The sequence below is a fragment of the Camponotus floridanus genome, unplaced genomic scaffold, assembly GCF_003227725.1.
Source record: "Camponotus floridanus strain SB8 unplaced genomic scaffold, Cflo_v7.5 scaffold44, whole genome shotgun sequence".
In the NCBI taxonomy this organism is placed as follows: Eukaryota; Metazoa; Arthropoda; class Insecta; order Hymenoptera; family Formicidae; genus Camponotus; species Camponotus floridanus.
The window spans coordinates 367,800-389,734 of record NW_020229592.1 but is presented as its reverse complement, the minus strand read 5'-3'; the positions used below and the strand labels follow the sequence as shown (position 1 = coordinate 389,734).

The 21,935-nt window shown below is 32.3% G+C and overlaps 1 protein-coding gene across 6 annotated transcripts in view; it reads left to right on the top strand.

Moving 5' to 3' along the window:
• The window catches only part of LOC105248646 (glutamate receptor ionotropic, kainate 2), a 252,433-nt gene that overhangs the window by 172,097 nt on the left and 58,401 nt on the right, over positions 1–21,935 (top strand). For all 6 annotated transcript variants that reach the window (XM_025411848.1, XM_025411845.1, XM_025411846.1 and 3 more), the window contains exon 5: positions 5,175–5,332. In XM_025411848.1, the coding sequence (XP_025267633.1) occupies positions 5,175–5,332 (158 nt within the window). The remainder of the gene's footprint in view (positions 1–5,174; positions 5,333–21,935) is intronic.

Below are 21,935 nucleotides of genomic sequence, written 5' to 3'. Positions count from 1 at the left end.
ATATAATATGATAATCAGATATATTATATATATATATATATATATATATATATATATATGTATATATTTATATTAATGAGTTAATTTAATATGATTTATATGCTAGGCTTTTAATGAACATATATTAATTTAATTTATCTTAATTATGAGCCTTACGCTTTTTAAAAATGATGTAAAAAACTGTTGTAAAAATAAATGCATATATTAATAATTTTTTTTTACATTAATAAATTTTTAAACAACAAAACATATTTTTGATTTATATATAATTTATATGCAAGTATTTAATTAGTTTATATGTTTCAATTTTGTTATTAGATTTTTAGCTATTTTAACCTCTATAAATTCGACATAAAAATAAATTTTTACGTTAAAAAAACAGCAAATAGTGACAAATATTATTATTATATTAGCGAAATCATAATTTAATTCTTCTGTAGAATGAATAATTTCGCATTTAATTATATCAGAATAATACAACGATCGGAATATTATATTTCAAGTATATAAATACTCGAAGAGAAGAAAATACAATTTTCAAACAAATTACAATGGCAGATTACTTATCAAAATTATCAAACAAGATAATTTAGTGTTTTTATTTTTTGATAAATTTTTTTTATATTAGTTACATAACTTATATTATTTTCATAACTTATTGCATTATTTAGCGAAACACAAAATGGACATATAATAATTTATAATTTATATAACGATACATATATGCATTTTAATGAATGCAGTTAATAATAGCGTGAAAATGTATCTTCAGTGTGGAAAATCTAGCCATGTCCGAACGAGAGAACCAGATTCGATCGGACAGTCGTTGATTATCGGAAGCTGGCAAAATTATCGCTACACAAGCCTCACCACGCAAGCCACGCCACGAAACATTCAGATATTTTACAAGCATTGCGAGCTGCAATTTACGTGCACTACACTGAATGTAATTTAAACATCGATCCAGTCGTGATATATTACATGCGCAAAACACACGACGGAGGTGAACGAGAGTCTGGCGGTGGCGCGTTATTTGTAGGGTACCGGTTGGTCGATCGGCACGTGCGAATATGCGACAGACACGCCAGGCATAGTTGTTGTGATCAGATTCGCAAACTCGCGTGATTATGGGAGTTGCACCGGTGTACAGCAATGATCAATACTCTGAACATCGACCGATTTACTCCCCTTCCGGAATATTGGGGGAAAAACGGAGAAGGCTACCGAAATTGGACTGTCGTGTAAATTACAGCGGTCTTGTTGAATCGACGATAATTTTACACTACAGGTGGAAAACGCATTTAAACGCACTGTTTTGTCCAGCTAACAGCTCCTCCGAATACATCACACACAAAAATGACGCCAATTTATATAAAAATTTAGAAACTATTTCCTATAAAGTGGTTATTCTAAAAGAGCCGAGAGTATTTTCAATTTTTATAAATTGTTTTATTTAAGCTCGTAAATTAAGCTTACTAAAATAGTTGCACATTTTATTTGCTGATATTTTTTTTATAAAATATCGATTTAATATTAATAGAAAATTTTTATTACAATAAATTTTAATCAATGTTGATAAGATCGCAAATATGTTATGTATTAAGAGAAAAAAAAGACAATTAGATTATATGGTTGCATAAGCATAAATTCGCTTGTGGCGGTTAGGAATAGCGATGTGGACAAGACATTAACATTTCAGGAAGCCAACCACAAGCTACATTTATCATTCTACATCGGATTACAACACCAAGTTTGAGCAAACGTTATTTCGGTACTTGATACACTATCCACTTACAATAATTAATTTAATCGTGTTTGGATATTATTGGGAATTTTTGCGAACTTTAATAGAGAAATAATCTCAAGTATGTCCACAAAATTAAAATTAATATATTAATTCTGAAATTATATTATCTAAGATATTTTTTCATTTCATCAAAACTGTCAATAGAAAGCAATTTATCGACGTTTTTCGTCATTTTTTTCATCTTCAACAAAATTATAAAATGCTCTTTTTCCGTTAAACGATCAGGAACGTAATTTACCAAATTCAGCAAATCCCCTCTTCGACAAAAATCCACAGTATATAATCACCGTATTATTAATGAATGCGACCTGGCTATTCGCCAGCAGTCGCTGTCTGCGCTTTCTATGACAATCCGAGCCTGTTAGCATCGCAAATGGACAAGTAACTGGGTCGATAACCGCATCGTCGCCTGTTTTAGCATATAAAAAAATGACCAAAAACGGCACCGATAATATCATTGAAATCTGCATGTTATATGTTTTTCTTTTTTTTTTTAACTTGTATCGCATAAAATAACGAGCAACGGATAAAACGATGCGTTACGAAATTATTATCTGCAAAATCATAGCCTCGGATGCGCCTAGTACGTGTAATAAATTTCATGGATGAGTTGATTTTGGAAGCGGAGTAAGATAAATTTTGAATATCCTCCTCTCTAAAGTAGGTACATCGTAGTAATTTCCATTCGCATCCTACTTAAACGTGCTCCAAAGTTGGACTTACAGCACTTTCAAAGTAATCAGCTCTTATTAATGTTCTACATTCAGAACTTTCGATCTCAGCAACGCTAGTGCAAGATATAAATACGATAAGCATAAATAAAATATAATAAGCCAGCAAGAATAATGTATATTGCTTTAAATCGAGAAACCTATTAACTTGCGTTATTGTTATTTATTTTTTTCATTTCAACGCACTAAGATTACAAAATAAAAAAGACAAATATCTTATAAATATAAAAGTTTATTTTTTTTATTATAAAATAAAAGGATAAACTTTTATATTTATAAGATATTTGACTTTTTTATTTTATCATTTTAATAATATTGAAATGAAAAAGATAAATTCCAAACTATAAGGATATCTCTGTGGATCCACGTTTACCTTTAATAAGAAAATTTAATAATGCCTTTTTGTGCTGCATATAACAAGGTAATTAACAAGATCGAGTGCGCAGAATTTATCCACTAAAGCTTGCAAAATGATTTACCTGCGACCGAGGTAGAAATTAAGAGTTAATCTAAGGATCTGAAGCACGTGGCATCACGCGTTATAGTCCTAATGGCTGGGATTATCTCAGATGAATATTATGTAGCTAGAGGTGCTTGGTTTCTTCGCTAAAAGCACAGCAAAGGAAGTGAAATCTCGAGACGATGGGTAATATAAAATTTCGCGTGAAGAAGAACGTAAAAAGATAAAAAGGCAAAAAGTGAAAGAGGATGGCGTGCAAAACCACGACGGAGGTTTCTCCCTGGAAAATATACATTCGTTCTCCTTTCATACGCGCGAATTCGGATTATCGGAAAAAGCGCGGCTGCGAAGTGTGCGTTACCAGCAAAGTGAATTCTTGCGAAAGCATCTCGGCTCGCCTTCGATTCGGCCATTGGAGAGCGTCGCGACTGTGTAATAGTTGTTTTCCCAGTTAAAAGCCTGGGCTATAGACGAGTTCCACCGCGTGGCAAAATAAGTTGCAGTCTCTTATAAACTACTCTTGCAGAAGGCACTCCGTTGCATCGTGATGTAATGTGTAGCAGGAACGAGTATACAGCAGAAAAGGCTCTTTTAAAATACAATAGTTTTGCCCCTTGTTGAATCTATTTTACTATGTACCTAACTAAATAAATACGACGAATTAAACTGTAAAAATATAAATATAAATAAGTATTAACGTACACGAGAAAGAGAGAGAAAATGTGTAAGAGATATAATTTATTTTCAAATATAAAAAAAATATTAAATTAAAAATATTAAATTAAAATATTAAATTAAAATCTATACTCTTAAAGGCTCTTGAATAATAATTCTTGTTTTATTGACTTCCGTTAGTAGTAACAATTATTTTTAAAGAGTCGATACTAACCGATCATAAATTTACATGATACTTTAAGGAAAACTTAGTGGAGCTGATATTAAGTCCTTGATATGAAAATGGTCTTGGTACAAAATGTTTAACAATCAATTCTTATTTCAATATAACAAATCTCTTAGAACAGAAGAGAAAAAGGAATAAAACAAACAATGGAATAAAAATGACAGCATTGATCACGAATATAACTGTAGTATTCTTTTTTTCTCCACGATTTTCTTTCCGCAATAATGATGCCTATGGAATCCGAGTTCAATCCTGCTCCGATTTATAACTAACGCAGGTGACATTTCATCGGCAACATATTGTAATTCAAAATTCTAACGGAATTCGGAACGCGCGAAACATGTACATCCGGTGCGCGAATTCTTCTTTCCGATGAACTGTTGTATTTCGCGTCAATATGCAATTTGTTACTAGCTGTGAATCCGCAGCGTCGCGTCGTACACAGTTTTCATGCTTGTAAATTTACATTCTTGTACACACACACACACATATTATATATATATATATATATATATATATATATAATATATAAAATATATAAAAAAATATATAAAAATATAATATATAAAATATATAAAAACTGTGAATGGAAGTTTATGAAATGTGAAATAAAATTTTATAGAGAAACTTGAATATTATTTTTATATTTACAAAAATTACCGTTTTATTTATCAAATGCACAATATTAACTAATACATTTTCATATTATAATATATATATATATATATATATATATATATATATATATAGTCATTTTGCATGAACGTATCTAATAAATATCAATAACTATATTATAAAAACGTGTTAGTTAATATTGTAAATTTGATAAATAAAACGATAATTAATTTTTGTAGATATACAAATAATATTCAACTTTCTCTATAAAATTTTATTTCACATTTCATAAACTCCCATTCACAGTTTTTACGCTACAGCTACAAAATACAGATTCGACACTATAATGCACATATATTATCTTCTTTCTTTTTGTTGATATATTTTATATATTATATTTTACATAAATAATATATTATAAATATTAAATATTATATTATTAATATATTGCTAATATAATATGTAATATTATCTCTTAATGAGAAATGTCATTCGTCGTATTTACCGTCTTTATATAATGGTATATTATCGCGGTAGAAATTCATGTAGATAATCCGAGAGTTAAATTACAAGCGAAGGATGTAAAAGCGTTACGGTAGCCATGGGCAGGTTAACCGGACTGTAATAATAATATAGCTTGTGATTGATTACCTGTTCCAGGCGTATGTCGATCTGGTGAAGGCCTGGGGGTGGAAAAGCTTCACCATTATCTACGAGAACAACGAGGGACTCGTGCGATTGCAAGAGCTGCTGAAAGCTCATGGACCTAGTGAATTTCCTATTACAGTGAGACAGCTGAGCGAAGGATCGGAGTATCGGTGAGTTTGGTTCAATCTACTCTCCTTCGCGACGCGCTGGTATCTTTTCCAACGTAGTGAGTTTGTGGCATTTAAATCCTCCGGACGTCTTGATACTTTAGCGTAATTTATTTCTCATTCATTACGGTAACTCTTAGAAATTTACCTTTTACTTTGTATAATTTATGTGACGCTTTCGAAAGAAGTTTTTCTTTCTCTTTCTCTCTTGTGCATTATTTTAACATTTTTGCATTTTTACTGAGAATTGGTAATAATAATGTCGCAAATGAAAACGCCGCGCTAAGCCGGCTGTCACTTTGCTATTAGAATTTATTTTCTGGGTTAGATCGGGATGGTTTGGATTAGAGTGCTTTACTTTCCGAGTTCGCGAAAAAAATCTACCGCGATTATTCGGCTCTATTATAATTTTAATATGCGCTAAATTTCAAGGAATTGAATGCAATCTCATTTTCAAAAGACAGAGCAATCATTATTATATAAATGTAGCAACAGACTAATTTTTTTCCCTGAAGCAACAATATTTCCATGTCAATTCGATTTGTTTTCTCAAACTGAATCAAATGATATAAAAAAATACCTTGAAAAGAGATTTTACATAGCGAGAAAATATGTCGAAAACTCATTAATTTTTTGGAATTTTTTCCTCTTCATCAAGTTTTAATTAAATCAGAGCATGAATGTTTTCACAAAAAACCGAACTATCTTTTGCTTGAATTAATTAGTCGAAGTTTAGTTTTAGATTTATATGCATCAGAAATCTATTCGATCGATACATTCTCGTCCGCTTGCAACAATGGATAGATCTCTGTCGTGTTTGACACTTTGAAATGATCTGATGAAACTAGCATCCCGTGATTGATATTATCATGGTATTAACGGGTAAGCCCGAACATCAGTCGTATCATACACGACGCACCGCACACCGAGAATGGCCCATTAAGATTGAAACGTCGTTGTCGGCGTGTAACGCTTATTGGGACGATGATCTTCTTAGGCAGAATCGCAATGTGGACGTGGCAGTATCGATCGTCCGACTGCTTCGTCGGTGGGAAACTGTGTCAACTGTGAGGCAGCCAATGGGCGAATCTTTCCCGTCCCATTTTGCCCAATAACCCGTTTTCTCCTCTTATCTTTTAGGAGTTGATGACGCCGGAACTGTCCCAAGCAGCATCTCGCGATTACGGCTCAGGGAATAATTAAAATTAAAATTCCATTAATATACACTCGAGATAAAATAAAAAGTAAGTTTTATTATCTATTTGCACTTTCTTAATTCACAAAAATATATAGATGAAATTAAGAAAGCATTCTAAGACACTCGATAATTTTTTTTAAAATGAATTTTTAGAATCCTTAAACGATTTAATCGCAATTTGAGATAGTTTCTATTAGTATTTTTAGAACGCGATAATAAAAGCTAGATGATCATTCAAGGATGTTTTGTACCTATTTTCAAAATATTGAAAATTTAATGAAAATTGTACAGAATATCCTTACATATGTTTAGAATCTTTAGTACAATTTTTAAATCGATTCACTAAAGCGTTCACAAGTTATAAGGATTTTAATTTGCACCAAATTAACATGTGTTCTTATTGGAAACGTATAACTACGTCGATTCAAATGACAAAAACACATGGAAATAATATTCAGAATTTGTTTAAAATTTGTAAAAGTTTAGAGAGGAAATATTTGGTCAAATAATATTATACAGGTACTAACTGATTAAAAAGATATTAAATATAATTCAATGAAGTTAGCCATGTATCTGTCATAAGACGAAATTCTCTGCCAAAAGTTAATCATTTCGATTAACAAAATTCGGAATATTTCAGTAAAAACGCAATAAAAATTAAAAAATACATCTCTGCTTTGTGGATATTCGTCAATATTGATTTTCAGCTACTTTTTGCTGGGATTGTACGTACAAAACATCCTTAAATATATTATTCTTTTTTATTATTCTTTTAAGTATATTATTCTTTTTTTAAGGATGTTTTGTACGTACAATCCCAGCAAAAAGTAGCTGAAAATCAATATTGACGAATATATCCACTTTTGGTGTATTTTGAATAAGAAATTGTGTGGAATACATGGAATGATCTTAGCTACAGTGCAGAGATGTATTTTTTAATATTTATTGCGTTTTTACTGAAATATTCCGAATTTTGTTAATCGAAATGATTCACTTTTGGCAGGGAATTTCGCCTTGTGACATATACATGGCTAACTTTATTGAAGTATATTTAATATATTTTTATTCAGTTAGTACTTGTATAATACTATTTCACCAAATATTTCCTCTATATCTAAACTTTTGCAAATTTTAAACAAATTTTGAATATTATTTCCATGTGTTTTTGTCATTTGAATCGACGTGGTTATACGTTTCCCATAAGAACACATGTTAATTCGGTGCAAATTAAAATCCTTATAACTTGTGAACGCTTTAAGTGAATCGATTTAAAAATTGTACTGAATATTCTAAACATATGTAAGGACATTCTGTACAATTTTCATTAAATTTTCAATGTTTTGAAAATAGGTACAAAACATCCTCAACTTTTGGCAGAGAATTTCGACTTGCGACAGACACATGGCTAACTTTATTGAAGTATATTTAATATCTTTTTAATCAGTTAGTACTTGTATAATATTATTTGATCAAATATTTCCTCTGTATCTAAACTTTTGCAAATTTTAAACAAATTCTGAATATTATTTCCATGTGTTTTTGTCATTTGAATCGACGTAATTATACGTTTCCCATAAGAACACATGTTAATTCGTTGCAAATTAAAATCCTTATAACTTGTGAACGCTTTAGTAAATCGATTTAAAAATTGTACTGAAGATTCTAAACATATGTAAGGACATTCTGTACAATTTTCATTAAATTCTCAATGTTTTGAAAATAGGTACAAAACATCCTTCACTTTTGGCAGAGAATTTCGCCTTGTGACAGATACATGGCTAACTTTATTGAATTATATTTAATATCTTTTTAATCAGTTAGTACTTGTATAATATTATTTCACCAAATATTTCCTATGTATCTGAACTTTTGCAAATTTTAAACAAATTCTGAATATTATTTCCATGTGTTTTTGTCATTTAAATCGACTTGATTATACGTTTCCCATAAGAACACATGTTAATTCGGTGCAAATTAAAATCCTTATAACTTGTGAACGCTTTAGTGAATCGATTTAAAAATTGTACTGAAGATTCTAAACATATGTAAGGACATTCTGTACAATTTTCATTAAATTCTCAATATTATGAAAATTGGTACAAAACATCCTTAAAGCCAATATATAAATCGTTCATTTAAAGCGTTGTTTCCGGTTACAATTTTGACCTCTGAAGGTGTTGCAGAAATATATCTATACTTTTATCCGCTGCATCGTGCCATATTATACGTTCTGCGGAAAAAGTTTCTCGTAAGTTGCATTATTCATAGAGACGATCCACGACGGTGACTTATTGCAGCCGCCCTGCGGCTAGAGAAGGGTAAAACGATAGGGATTTGAATAAATTCGGTTAGATTTGCCTCTGGACGTGCGACGTATCCTGTCTTAAAATTCATCGCTCGCGCTACACTCTCCTTGTTCTAGCAAAGCGACCAATTTACAAAACTTCCGCGCGGCTGTACCGCATGCGGTACAACGTATCGAGCGAACGATGCGCGTCTTTTTCTTCTTCTCTCGGTGAAGTAAGACCGGAGGAATAAAGAGATTTCCGCATAAAACGCGATATGTCTTTAATTTTTCGTAAGACTCCGTCTTTTGAAATTTTCCGTCATTAACCTTCCAGCAATCGTAGATAAAAAAATTAATTTTGTATTCTAACACATAATTTTATGCGTGCAAATAAAACGCTAGTTTTTATTCATTTTCAATCGTTAACGCAGTTTCGCAAATAGTACAATAAGTCAAGAAAGAATAATGTAGATAACTTGTGTTTTCATAATTTACTTTGAAATCGTTTGGTGCTTTCTGCGGGTTCGCGATCGTGTCTTTCTCAAGATGCTGAAAGATTAACTTCGATGCGCTGAGTTCGTACAGTTATTCCTCGACGTGAACGAAGGAAATGAACGACGCTCGTGGAGGATAGCGCAGTCGCGAGGCGGAAATGAAGTCGTATCTTATCTCGGTCCCACACCCACCGACACAACTCACTGAGATTCCCAAAGTGAATAATTCTCCGACCATTCATTTTGGCGTTCCGCTTTAGCGCGGAACGCTCACGGTATGGACAAAAGGAGGGCGAAATAGTGAAACTGGTGAAATAAAATCGTCTTTCCTATTTTTCCAAGATGAAACGCGAAGAAAAGAAGAACAACGCGAGACCAAAGAATTTCTCTCCCTCCGCATGTTTCGCGAGCGAAAATCGCAAAATGGATTAAAATCGCTTCGCCACACTGAGAAAAATCGTTTGATTGTATCAACAAGACGTATATGATTGATTTTGGTTAAATCAAACAAGAATTTCTAGTTATCATGAGACTCGATTTTTTTATAACAAGAATGTTTAATAGATTTTAGACTATAAGGATTTGGTTAATATTTTCTGGTTGAATCTATCAAATTTCCTGTTACATTAATTTCTTTGCTTGCTTGTTAACTTAACTCGTATTCAATATTTGCCATGAAATGTATATAAAGAACTAGTATTAACATTAAATCCAAAGTATATTTTTTTCTCTTACGAGCAGTAGTGCCAGAAAGAGGACGCTAGCTCTCTGATTGTGTGCATTTGAGCTGGATCCTCTTCTTGCATCACTGTTTATCAGTTTAATTTTTAACAAACTGAAGTTAAAATAATTTATTCAATAATTTGGATTGAATTTATGTAATAATCGTGTTGGAATTCAGAATATTAAACAGACTTTTGAGATTAGATGGAAAAAATTTTAGATGACTTGGTGCTGGTGGATTTAGTATTTTTAACCAGAAAATTAGATAAATGTAATAGGAAGAAATTAATCAAGTTTATCTGGTAATTCCTACAAGAATTCTGGTTCGTCTATTTTCCAACAGACATACTGATTGAATCTACCAGAATTCTAATTAATGCAACCAGATTTTTTCTCAGTGTGTGTTTGAACTGCATCCTCTTCTTGCATCACTGTTCATCAGTTTAATTTCTAACAAACTGAAGTTAAAATAATTTATTCAATAATCTTGATTGAATTTATGCAATAATCGTGTTGGAATTCAGAATATTAAACAGACTTTTGAGATTAGATGGAAAAAATTTTAGACGACTTGGTGCTAGTGGATTTAGTATTTTTAACTAGAAAATTTAGTAAATTTAACAGAAAGAAATTAATCAGGTTTATCTGGTAATTCCTATAAGAATTCTGATTCGTCCATTTTCCAACAGACAAACTGGTTGAATCTACCAGAATTCTAATTAATGCAACCAGATTTTTTCTCAGTGTGTGTTTGAACTGCATCCTCTTCTTGCATCACTGTTCATCAGTTTAATTTCTAACAAACTGAAGTTAAAATAATTTATTCAATAATTTGGATTGAATTTATGTAATAATCGTGTTGGAATTCAGAATATTAAACAGACTTTTGAGATTAGATGGAAAAAATTTTAGATGACTTGGTGCTGGTGGATTTAGTATTTTTAACTAGAAAATTTAGTAAATTTAACAGGAAGAAATTAATCAGGTTTATCTGGTAATTCCTATAAGAATTCTGATTCGTCCATTTTCCAACAGACAAACTGGTTGAATCTACCAGAATTCAAATTAATGCAACCAGATTTTTTCTCAGTGCAGAATCTATAGTTGCAGAAAAGGAGTTTGATGAGAAAAAAGAGAAACTGGCGACATAAAAGCATCGTAAGAGCTCAAATTATAATTCTTAATAAGTTTAAATATGAATAGTTACAGTCTGATATACATGCATACTGAATAGTTCTCAAAGCAGCGAGATAAGAACGCGATTGTATTCGTACACGTAATAGTTCTCGTTGAACTCGCATGAGCGCAAGGGGAGATTATCTTTAAAGCTATGACTTTCGAAGCGGACGGACACCTAAAAGTGCTTAGCTTTCGCGTGCAAAATTCTGCAAGAGGAGCGAATCACGTGATAGACTCACGCTTCATCGTGGAGAACACTTTGACAGAGGAGAGAAAAGAGAATTGACACGGATAATCGCGGGAAGGAGAGATACGCGAGTTTTACTGGCGATACAGTTTTGCGGTTAAACTGCTTATTGCGCGCAAACAGTTGACGTTGCACTTGGCCACACGAAATACAACTTCTGACAGTATATAAAACTTTATCTCCGGCGAACGTGCGAGATGATCGCTCGAAAATCACTTTCAACATGTTTGGGATAATATTGGATGGTAATTTTCGCGAATAGTGGCTTCTCCGCGCAACAAGTGCATCGTCGAGGACAGGAATAGGTCAAAAATCACCTTGACATGTGCATAATTGTCAAGATAAATAGAAGATAGAACGAAAATTATTGTAACATTAGACAGAGGTAAGAACATCAAAGATTGTGACGCAAATAAATCTCGAGACTTTTAAAAGAAAAAGTCATTTAATCGAATCGTTTCGGTCCATCTTCAGCAGCTGATATAAGATAGATGCGCAACTTCTAAAGACTCTCAAAAAGGCGTATCTTTGAGAGCTTTTGAAAGTTGCGCATCTATCTTATATCAGCTGCTGAAGATGGTTCGAAGATGGACCGAAACGATTCGATTAAATGACTTTTTCTTATAAAAATTTCAAGATTTATTCGCCTCACAATCTCTTGCGCTCAGTTCTTACTTGTCCATCTAGTGTTTTTTTTTTCCTTTTTCTTGCGTGGAGCTTTAGAAAATTATTATTTCCTTTCGGTAAAAAATAAAATAATCGAGTATAAAGTATCTCCTTTTCTCAATCCTTAGCGACGTCATAAGCAAAATTCTTTTGAATTTGTATTTTTTGATAATATTCAAATTTAAATATCATCAAAAAATACAAATTAAAAAGAAAAAGATATAGGCTAACATATTATACGTATTTTATAAAGTTTACCTTTAGCATCCAATTTTGCATATTTTAAAACAGAAAAGTATCTCCGTAACTTATGAAAACTTGCGAACAAACTAAAATTACAAAACGCACCATAGACGTCTAATTTCCGATACTATTTACGGATCATTTAAGAATTAATGTGCCATGTGCACGTGTTTCTATAAACGAACCAACATCGTGTTTACGCTCAACGGCTCTTAATCTTCCGCAGATTCGGTAGAGCACGTCGAGCGGCAACTCAAACGATCTGTCTATATCGAAGTCCCGAAGTCGATTCTAAGGTTCCGTAGCGAGCAAATTGCGAAAGGCTGCCGCCTACCGCTAAGTCACTCGCTTAATAGAGAGAAACAGGAAGACGGTAGGAAGCGACGCGTGCGCGAGAGAGGACTAGTATGGCATAAGTAATTGAAATGTTTCGAAGCCGGCCGTGTGGAAGTGCTCGATTTCGATGAAATATACACGCTCGGCCCCGAATCTGCAGTTATACGACCGGCATGATGATGAGGAGCTTCCCTCCTCGGGAAGACTTCAAACGCATCGGCCAATCCGGCCGCCAACTTTGGAGTAGTTTCCGTTTGTATCCGCACGGCTGGACCGGCAGGTCTTACGTCACGTTTCGACCGTTCGATTGATCAAAGAAACATCCGTGACGACGGAGTGTGTCCGTCTTCTTTCCTTGTTTCCTCATCTGCCTCGCCAATTAGGATCATTCGTGAGACCCTGTGCGGAATTTTCTTTGATCGAACGTGCAATTTTTCGCCGCGCTTTATAGACCGAAACAATAAACCTTTATAAACCGGAAACAAAATTAATATAACCCGGACTGAGAAAAATTGTTTGATTGTGCCAACAAGACGTATATGATTGAAGGCATTTTGGTTAAATCAGACAAGAACTTTTCTAGTTATTATGATAAGACTCGATTTTTTATAACTAGAACGTTTAATAGATTTTATTATACGGATTTGGTTAATATTTTCTGGTTGGATCTATAAAATTTCTTGTTACATTAATTTCTTTGCTTGCTTCTTAACTTAACTCGTATTCAATATTTACCATGAAATGTATATAAAAAGTAGGATTAACATTAAATCCAAAGTATATTTTTTTTCTCTTACGAGCAGTAGTGCCAGAAAGAGGACGTTAGCTCTTTGATTGTATATGTTTGAACTGCATCCTCTTCTTGCATTACTGTTTATCAGTTTAATTTCTAACAAACTGAATTTAAAATAATTTATTCAATAATCTGGATTGAATTTATGCAATAATCGTGTTGGAATTTAGAATATTAAACAGACTTTTGAGATTAGATGGAAAAAATTTTAGACGACTTGGTGCTAGTGGGTTTAGTATTATTAACCAGAAAATTAGATAAATGTAATAGGAAGAAATTAATCAGATTCATCTGGTAATTCCTACAAGAATTCTGGTTCGTCTATTTTCCAACAGACATACTGATTGAATCTACCAGAATTCTAATTAATGCAACCAGATTTTTTCTCAGTGTGTGTTTGAACTGCATCCTCTTCTTGCATTACTGTTTATCAGTTTAATTTCTAACAAACTGAATTTAAAATAATTTATTCAATAATCTGGATTGAATTTATGCAATAATCGTGTTGGAATTCAGAATATTAAACAGACTTTTGAGATTAGATGGAAAAAATTTTAGACGACTTGGTGCTGGTGAGTTTAGTATTATTAACTAGAAAATTTGATAAATGTAACAGGAAGAAATTAATCAGATTCATCTGGTAATTCCTACAAGAATTCTGGTTCGTCCATTTTTCAACAGACATTCTGGTTGAATTTACCAGAATTCTAATTAATACAACCAGATTTTTTTCTCAGTGTGTGATATTATATGCATATTATATGTATTTTAAATTTTTAGAACGCGCGTATGAGGGCAAAGTGCACAGAAATCCATACATAAAGGCGTTTAATAAGGGAAGGGAAATATTTTATCTTCTTGACGTCCATGAATTTAAAAATTCGGATTATATGAAAAATGTGTATGAATTTAAAGGGGATCGATATTATATATAGTTTGAAGCACCATAAAGATTTTAGGTCCGTTGATAAAAATAGTAATGTGTTGGAACAGGTATAAAATATCTATATATTTTTCGTGCTTGTATGCGTAAAAATTTGTCAAGAGATATGCTATAATATTAGTTGTATAGGAGTTCTACCGCGATATTAATTAGGAGCATTACCGTTACTCATAATACTCTATGAATTATCGCGAATTAATCCTTTATATATGAGAAACTGATGATGTTATTCAGATTGCCAACGTGCAGTAATACGCACATTGCATATATATGCTCTCCCGTCGTGATTTCAATTGGAGAAATTCGAGTTTACCGTCTGTTATATTACGTGTAAATGTATGCTGTTTGTTATAAATTTCATATATAGATTACAATGCAAAATATTGAATGCCTTTCATGTTTGCACGAGCAGAAAGCTACCTTTTGAAAACTGTTAATGGAACACATATACACGCATATACTCTGATTAGTAATTAAAAAATAATATCCATAAAGATGTCGAAATATACTACTTTTATAAACAAAACAAAAGATCGCTTTAATTAAAAATTTATAAAATTTTCTTGTTACGCGAAATAATTACCATCTTTGTTGCACGAGGTAATTGCTATCGTTTTAGTAAAATAATTTCAAAAGTAAATTTATTTTTTCAGTATACATGTGCATATATTTGACGCAAGATACTATTTCGTAGAATAGGATATTTATTGCAATGGATAATAATGTGATATTAAAAAATATATTTTAAAATTATTATTTATCTGGATTTTCGATATTTTACTTTTAAAATCATGGTAAATTGAGTAATATATGTGTGTGTGTGTGTGTGTGTGTGTGTGTACATGTATATGTATAGCTTTATGGTCGATCACACAAATCGCAAAAATGGAAATCAACTGTCACGGGGAAGACTCACAGATCTCCGTCTTTTTCGGTTTCCATTTTGCAGAATTGCATCCAACTTGATATTATCTTTCATGCGCGACATATTATACATGTTGCGCAACTGAGTGGATAGAAATAAGCGAAGAAGCCCCGGCGGGACGCAAAAGAGTACGAAACGTACCGAGCTGCGGGATAAAACGTGTCGCGGTCTGGGCATTTCATCGAATATATTGCCATGCTGTTACGTGGAAAATTGCGCAATAAACTTTCAATCTTGCAAGAAAAATACTTGAGAAAATTGCTTCTTTGACAGAAAAGTGCGGTTTATAATTAACCATGCACATTGTATTGTTTGATAGTTAACTTTGGAAAGTTTAGAAGTTTAGAATTTTGACTCCGTGCTTCTTGATGCAAAATACAAATACATTTGTGATGGCCTGCCCTAACAATGTAACATTGCAGTAAAACGGATTAATAATTAATTATTGCATTAAAATTTAACGGACTCTTGAATTTCAATTACGTTCGTGTAACTAATTTTCGAAGAGAATGGAAATCGATCCATTACAACTTTATGGATAAGTTATAGTAAAAAATATTTAAATATAGTAAATTTTCTTATAAAACGCATTTTTGTCCGATCGAGAACTAAAATAAGAATTTAATATTTTCACATTTTTGACTTTTGCTACCAAATTTTTTTTGGTAATTCCATTTAAAGTTGTTCGAATTATTATAGCTAAGTGTTCATGAAAAGTTCATGAAAATTTTTTTTTATTTGCGCTTTATCTTTTGCTTTATTATATTTCAAATAAAAATAAAAAAGATCAAAGAAAATAAATTATAATAATTATATATTAATTAAAATTATATTTTAAATAAAAATAGAAAAGATTAAAGATATGGGGCCTCGTCTCAAAAGTAAAAAAAAAATATTCTAGTTACTTTTCGATCGAATTTCCTTGTCTTTAAATAACATATGGTTACACATGCGAAAAATATGGATTCGTATCTTTCAGCTTGGAATTCTTATGTTATGCTTACGCATCTCATTTTCGCGCCATGGCTTTAACATCCGTCACCTCTGAAGTTTCTCTGCGGCAACCCGTTTACGTGCTTACAAGTTCCATGGAAATGCAGTTCGTGTAAACGCGTCAAGCTACGAGGCAGACGATAGAAACTTGTTAAGCGGCGAGTTTTATTGCGCTTCTTCGTATTCCGAACACGTCACCGAGCGAGAGATAGCTCGGCTGCCAAAGTTTCGAAGCCGTCTGGGTATTGTAAATTTTCCCATTGTTTTGCGCCAGATCTTCGTAATCTCCGCAAGAACGATCCACCAGCTCGTCGTATCCCAAAAAGCGCTTTGTGCTTACGAATTATTTACTCCCGTACCTTCGATCGATGGCGGCTGAAAGCTGGTACGTTTTGCGAGCGAGCTTTTTGCCCCGTTAATAATGTTGCCATGTGGAGTATCGTAAAGCAGACGATTCCTCTCGATAACGAGGAAATGGGAGAAAGCGAGGAGCCGTGACGCCTTAACGGCTCTGCCAGAAAGTCTGTTTGAAATTTTAACAGCTAGATCAATCGTTTCGCTACATAAGCACTTTTCAAGCAGTCGCGAATCTTTACAGATCTTAAATCGACATCATTTCCGCAAAAAGTAAAATCTTTTTTCAAAGCTTCAAAGGCAATCTTTCTCTCGTATTCATAAGGTGTGTCGATGATTCTCTGTCAATTCTCGTTACAATACGGAATGTACTGTAATATGTATAGATAAATATTTCTCTTTTTAAAATTTAAATGTCTTTATTATTCTACTCATAAGTTTTGAATCTCTAATTATTATAATTATTATAAATTCGAAACTTTATTATAAATTATATTTTCATAAATATTTTCATAAATATTCTCTCTAATATAAATTTTAATCTTTATTATAAATTATATTTTATTTGATGTAAACTCTAAATAATTTGTCATAAATCATAAAATGTATTATCTTATATCTGTGTTTTTTTAAATAATTTAACGAGAAAATATGAATTATTCGCGTGATTCGTACGCTTTTTACATTACATTACAATCTTTGAATCGCAGATGCACTCCTAATCTTCATAAAAAATTGTTGCTTGCCCCTTCTTCGCGACAGCAGTACCTTGCTCTTCTTTTCTTCGCGAAATTTCATCGTTGAAAACTTCTTTCGGTAGCTCTCGCGTCTTATTCTTGCAAGGGAGAAAGAGAATATCGTTTAAGTCCACTTTTACGTATCTGATATCCATTCGGTTCCGTTAGTTCTTTGCGAGAAACGCGACGCTGCGAGCATTATCCTGAAGACCAGCTCGCGCGAAATGAGGTTTCCATCAGTTAGTTTGCAAATTCTCACGAGTTACTTGGCCGCACAACGACAGAGTTTCGGCGAGAGAGTCGTGTTGAAACTCGCGTTAGCTTGATCGGGATGGCTCGGGTTAAACTTTTGCGAGAGATCGCCTCATCTTCGAGATCGCGCGCCAAAGACACTTGCGGTCCTCAGAAATGAAAATAAATATATTCGTAAAACGCAGGAACCTCTTTCCTCGTATATGCGTTAGAACAATCCTTATTATTGCGTTAGAACAATCCTTACGTTAATATTATCTTCTAAAGCTCGCACGAAATGTGTCCTTTAAAATTAACATTGGATGATTTCGATGACTAAATAAAAACGATAATTATTTTGTATTTTAAATAAAGCTCAATTTAGTGCTATAATAAAGGATTATAAAATAAACTAGATGAAATTTTTTGAGTGTAAAAGAAATAAAATGTCAAAATTAATTAGTATATAAAAATTAATTAATTATACATGTAAAATAAAAATAAGTCTTTGACAAGAGAGGGAATCTATCTGGAATTATTTCTTTTATCTAAAATAATTAATAACTACTGCGAATTAACAATAATCTCAATATAATCCATGGTCACGAATATTAATAATCTCTTCAGAATCTTTGAAGAGACTCGATAGATTAAAAATATCAATAATTTTTCTTAACAGGACGCAGTTATCGGGAATCGATACTTTTAAACATCTCGACAACTTAGTCCTTTACTACTTGAGAAACTTGATTATTAGGGAGTTATAAAAACATTTTATGACATTTGATCTTTCTTATTTGCGCTATTTTTAATCCCCGCAGTTTAAAGATCGCTCTTGCCAATAGAAATGTCAGATTTAGTCATACATCAGCGAAACGAAAGACGCGTTCTTGTTGACCACTCGGAAAATATGATCGTGCGCGACCACTTAAGAAATTGTATAAGAGACACGATGCATCATCGTCCTTCGGGGAACGCTACTCGAAATGCATGATGGATGTTGTAATATCACAAGAACGTGGGTGAAACATGGATATTGATAATAAACCTGAATCATTTTCACAAAAAGAAAACGACTTCGATGGTTTTGATAAAATTTCATACTCTGATAATAGCAATATATTAATTGTCTCAGATTGTTATAAATACAAAAAAATAAAATACTATAAAAATATCAAATTTACGAATATAATTATTTTTAAATTTAATTTTAATTTTAATTTTAATTTTTAAATGTATAACAATTGCTGATACTAACTAATATGGGATATGCCGTTTTTTTATGGTTGTCGCGCTGAAGAATTGTGGGACACAGTGCCGATAGGAAAGTTTCAGTTATAAATTGTAAAACTGCAACGTCCCGATAGGCAACGATGGCTGAATAAAGCGGCTTTTGTGCGCACGATAATATGCCGCTTTTGAAAGAACCGAGTAGTTGATGGACGACGGTAATACCTGCTATACGTCGCGGCATGAAAAAAGTATGTGCGCTAAAAACTCGGGAAGGTCAGTAATAGCGTTATGTATGCTAATACTTTATGTATGACATTGCAGAACTTTTTTTTCCGATAAGTCGCAGCACTTCGATAATCAGTAATATTTAAATTAAAATGACAATCGATTCGATTGCTTGGATTGGCACAATTACGTCATATCTGAATACGAATAAAATTCTGTTCGCTTCGCAACGTGGCAGTAAAATTTGAATATGACGGTCAAGAAGGTGACTGTCAAAAATATGGAGTTTATTTAATTGCAATGTCCGTAAAAAATAATATATGAAACTTCATATTTATAATTTAATACAGATATATTTTATGATATAAATAAAAAATATAATAAAAGCATCGTTTCATATTCTATCATGAATATTTTAATAATTTTTTTTATTTTCTCTCATATATTGTATATAACAAAATATTGTTGTTATTATATATTCATATCAATTTGTATTTTGATTAAGTAAATTTTATCAAAGCCATGTCCAAACAAATATTATTAATGTATTTTTGCATATCGCCCAAATATAAAACTTGTTTATATTGAGAGATATACAAAAATATAGTTTGTAAATGGAGTTTTCTCTCGAGATATTTGGACGTGAATTAAATGCATGAAATATTAATGCAGGAAGTATTATGACGCTATTGCAAATGTCCTGTAATTTCGCCCACGGATCTTGGACTCTACTTGAAAACTTATGTACCTAGGGAAAATGCGCGTCTAGACACATTCCCTTATATTATTTCTCTGTTTATCTTATCGTCGTAAGTACACGAACATAAACAGCATTTTGTGCGAGAACATTGCGCTCGCTGAACATAGAGGCAATGGAAAATTGCGTCCCGTGCAACATTTTTACCATTTTAACCTATATATAACACGAGAACGAAAAAAAATATTCTGACTTCACGACACGTTACAGCAACTTGAGATCTAGTTTCATTGCATGTCAATTTATTTCTCTAACACGGAGCAATAACAATTGCATAATTTGGCTTTATAATTTATGCGAAAACTTCATGTTTTGTTAATGATTGAAGCTTCACGAAGCTCGCATTTGCTGTTCATAAGTTTACTGATACAAACAAGTAATTTAACATTTTCCGCGTTGCCTTAAACTTCGTCAGAATAAAATATTTGCAACTCGAGCGGAAACGAATTTTGCGAACATGGCGTATAATTGCGATTCTCTTTGCAATTTAACAAAGGGAATAAATATCCGACTGTCTCTTACTTTTCGAGATGTAATAAATTGAAAAACATGAAAAAACATGATAATTTATAAATTTTCTAGCATCGAAAGGAATATAAGAAAATGTAAGAGAATATAGAATTCTTCTTAGTTTTGATATATACAATCTGTAATATTTATCGAAAATTCAAAATATCCAAAATATCAGGTAATATATAGGTAATATATAGGTAACATATCAGGTAATATATAGATAATATATAGGTAACATATAGCTAATGTAGGGGAACAGGATGTTTCTTAATAAATGTGAAAAATTTTAAGAGATGATTCTTTGTCGAAAATTAAGGGGGATTTTTCATATAAGCATATACTTCTACATCCCTTCTTGTGGAGTTATACTCCTCCAAAAATGGGAGTAAAAATTAGGTTTTTATTTTTTTCGGAGGTTAAAGAAATGAAATTATGTGGATATTTTCTATTAGTAAAAAAGTTATTTATTAATATTTTTTTCAGCCTCTCGTATTGTTATAAGGGGATGAAACTAGCAATCCCTATTCAATTTTTTATTAGAACTTTTTAATAGACCGAAATATAATCATTTAAAAATATGCATTAAAAAGTTTGATTTATTTAAAAACTTTTCTATTTCTTTTATTTTTTCATAAAATCAGTAGTTTTCAAGAAAAAAAATAAAATACGTTATTGTATACGATGCTAAGGTTTCGAATTATGAGAAGTTAAATTTTAAAATAAAAATAAAATTAGAGTAAATGTTAGGAAAATTGGAACAAAAACAAAATTATAATAAAAACCTAAAAACCTAAGAAAATAAAAACCTAATTTTTACCCCCATTTTTGGAAAAGTGTAACTTCACAGGGAGGGATGTAAGAGTAAAAGCTCCCCTTAATTTTCGACAAAGAATCATCTCCTAAAATTTTTCGCAATTATTAAGAAACACTCTATATAGTAATAGTAATATATATAAACATATTTAAAATATCACTTTATAACCTGTTAAATATAACCATATATTACTTGAAAAATAATTAATGTTTTGTTTTAAAGATCAGCCGGATATTATCGTATTTCATTGTAAACTTCCGTCAGATATAACTTGTCACGGTAAATCTGCCGAGTCGGGAGTAATTTAAAGTTCAGATGGGGGGGGAGGGGAGGGACCGAAAGAAATTGAGTGGATCTAGGGTGGAAGTTTTCTAATTAATCGAGGAAAGCCGACGTAACGGCCGCGGCTGATGAAAAATTCTATCATTCGCTTTCTCTATCGAATCGCCGCTGAGGGAAATACGAAGATGAGGCTCAAGATTATCGTCGACGGCTAGAATTGTTGGAGAGAGGCGCCGACTTCCTCGCGCGATCCCCGCGCCAAATGTAAGCTTCGCTTTCGCGGGACCTCGTTAGAAGGGAATTGCTCCGTGATCGATACCATCCGCCGAATCTCAGAAACTCGTCGCTCCTCGGGAGAGGGTGAGCATGCCATGGAATGCAACGGGAGACCCATATAAATTAAGGCGTGCTCACGCGCGAGCAACATCAAGGG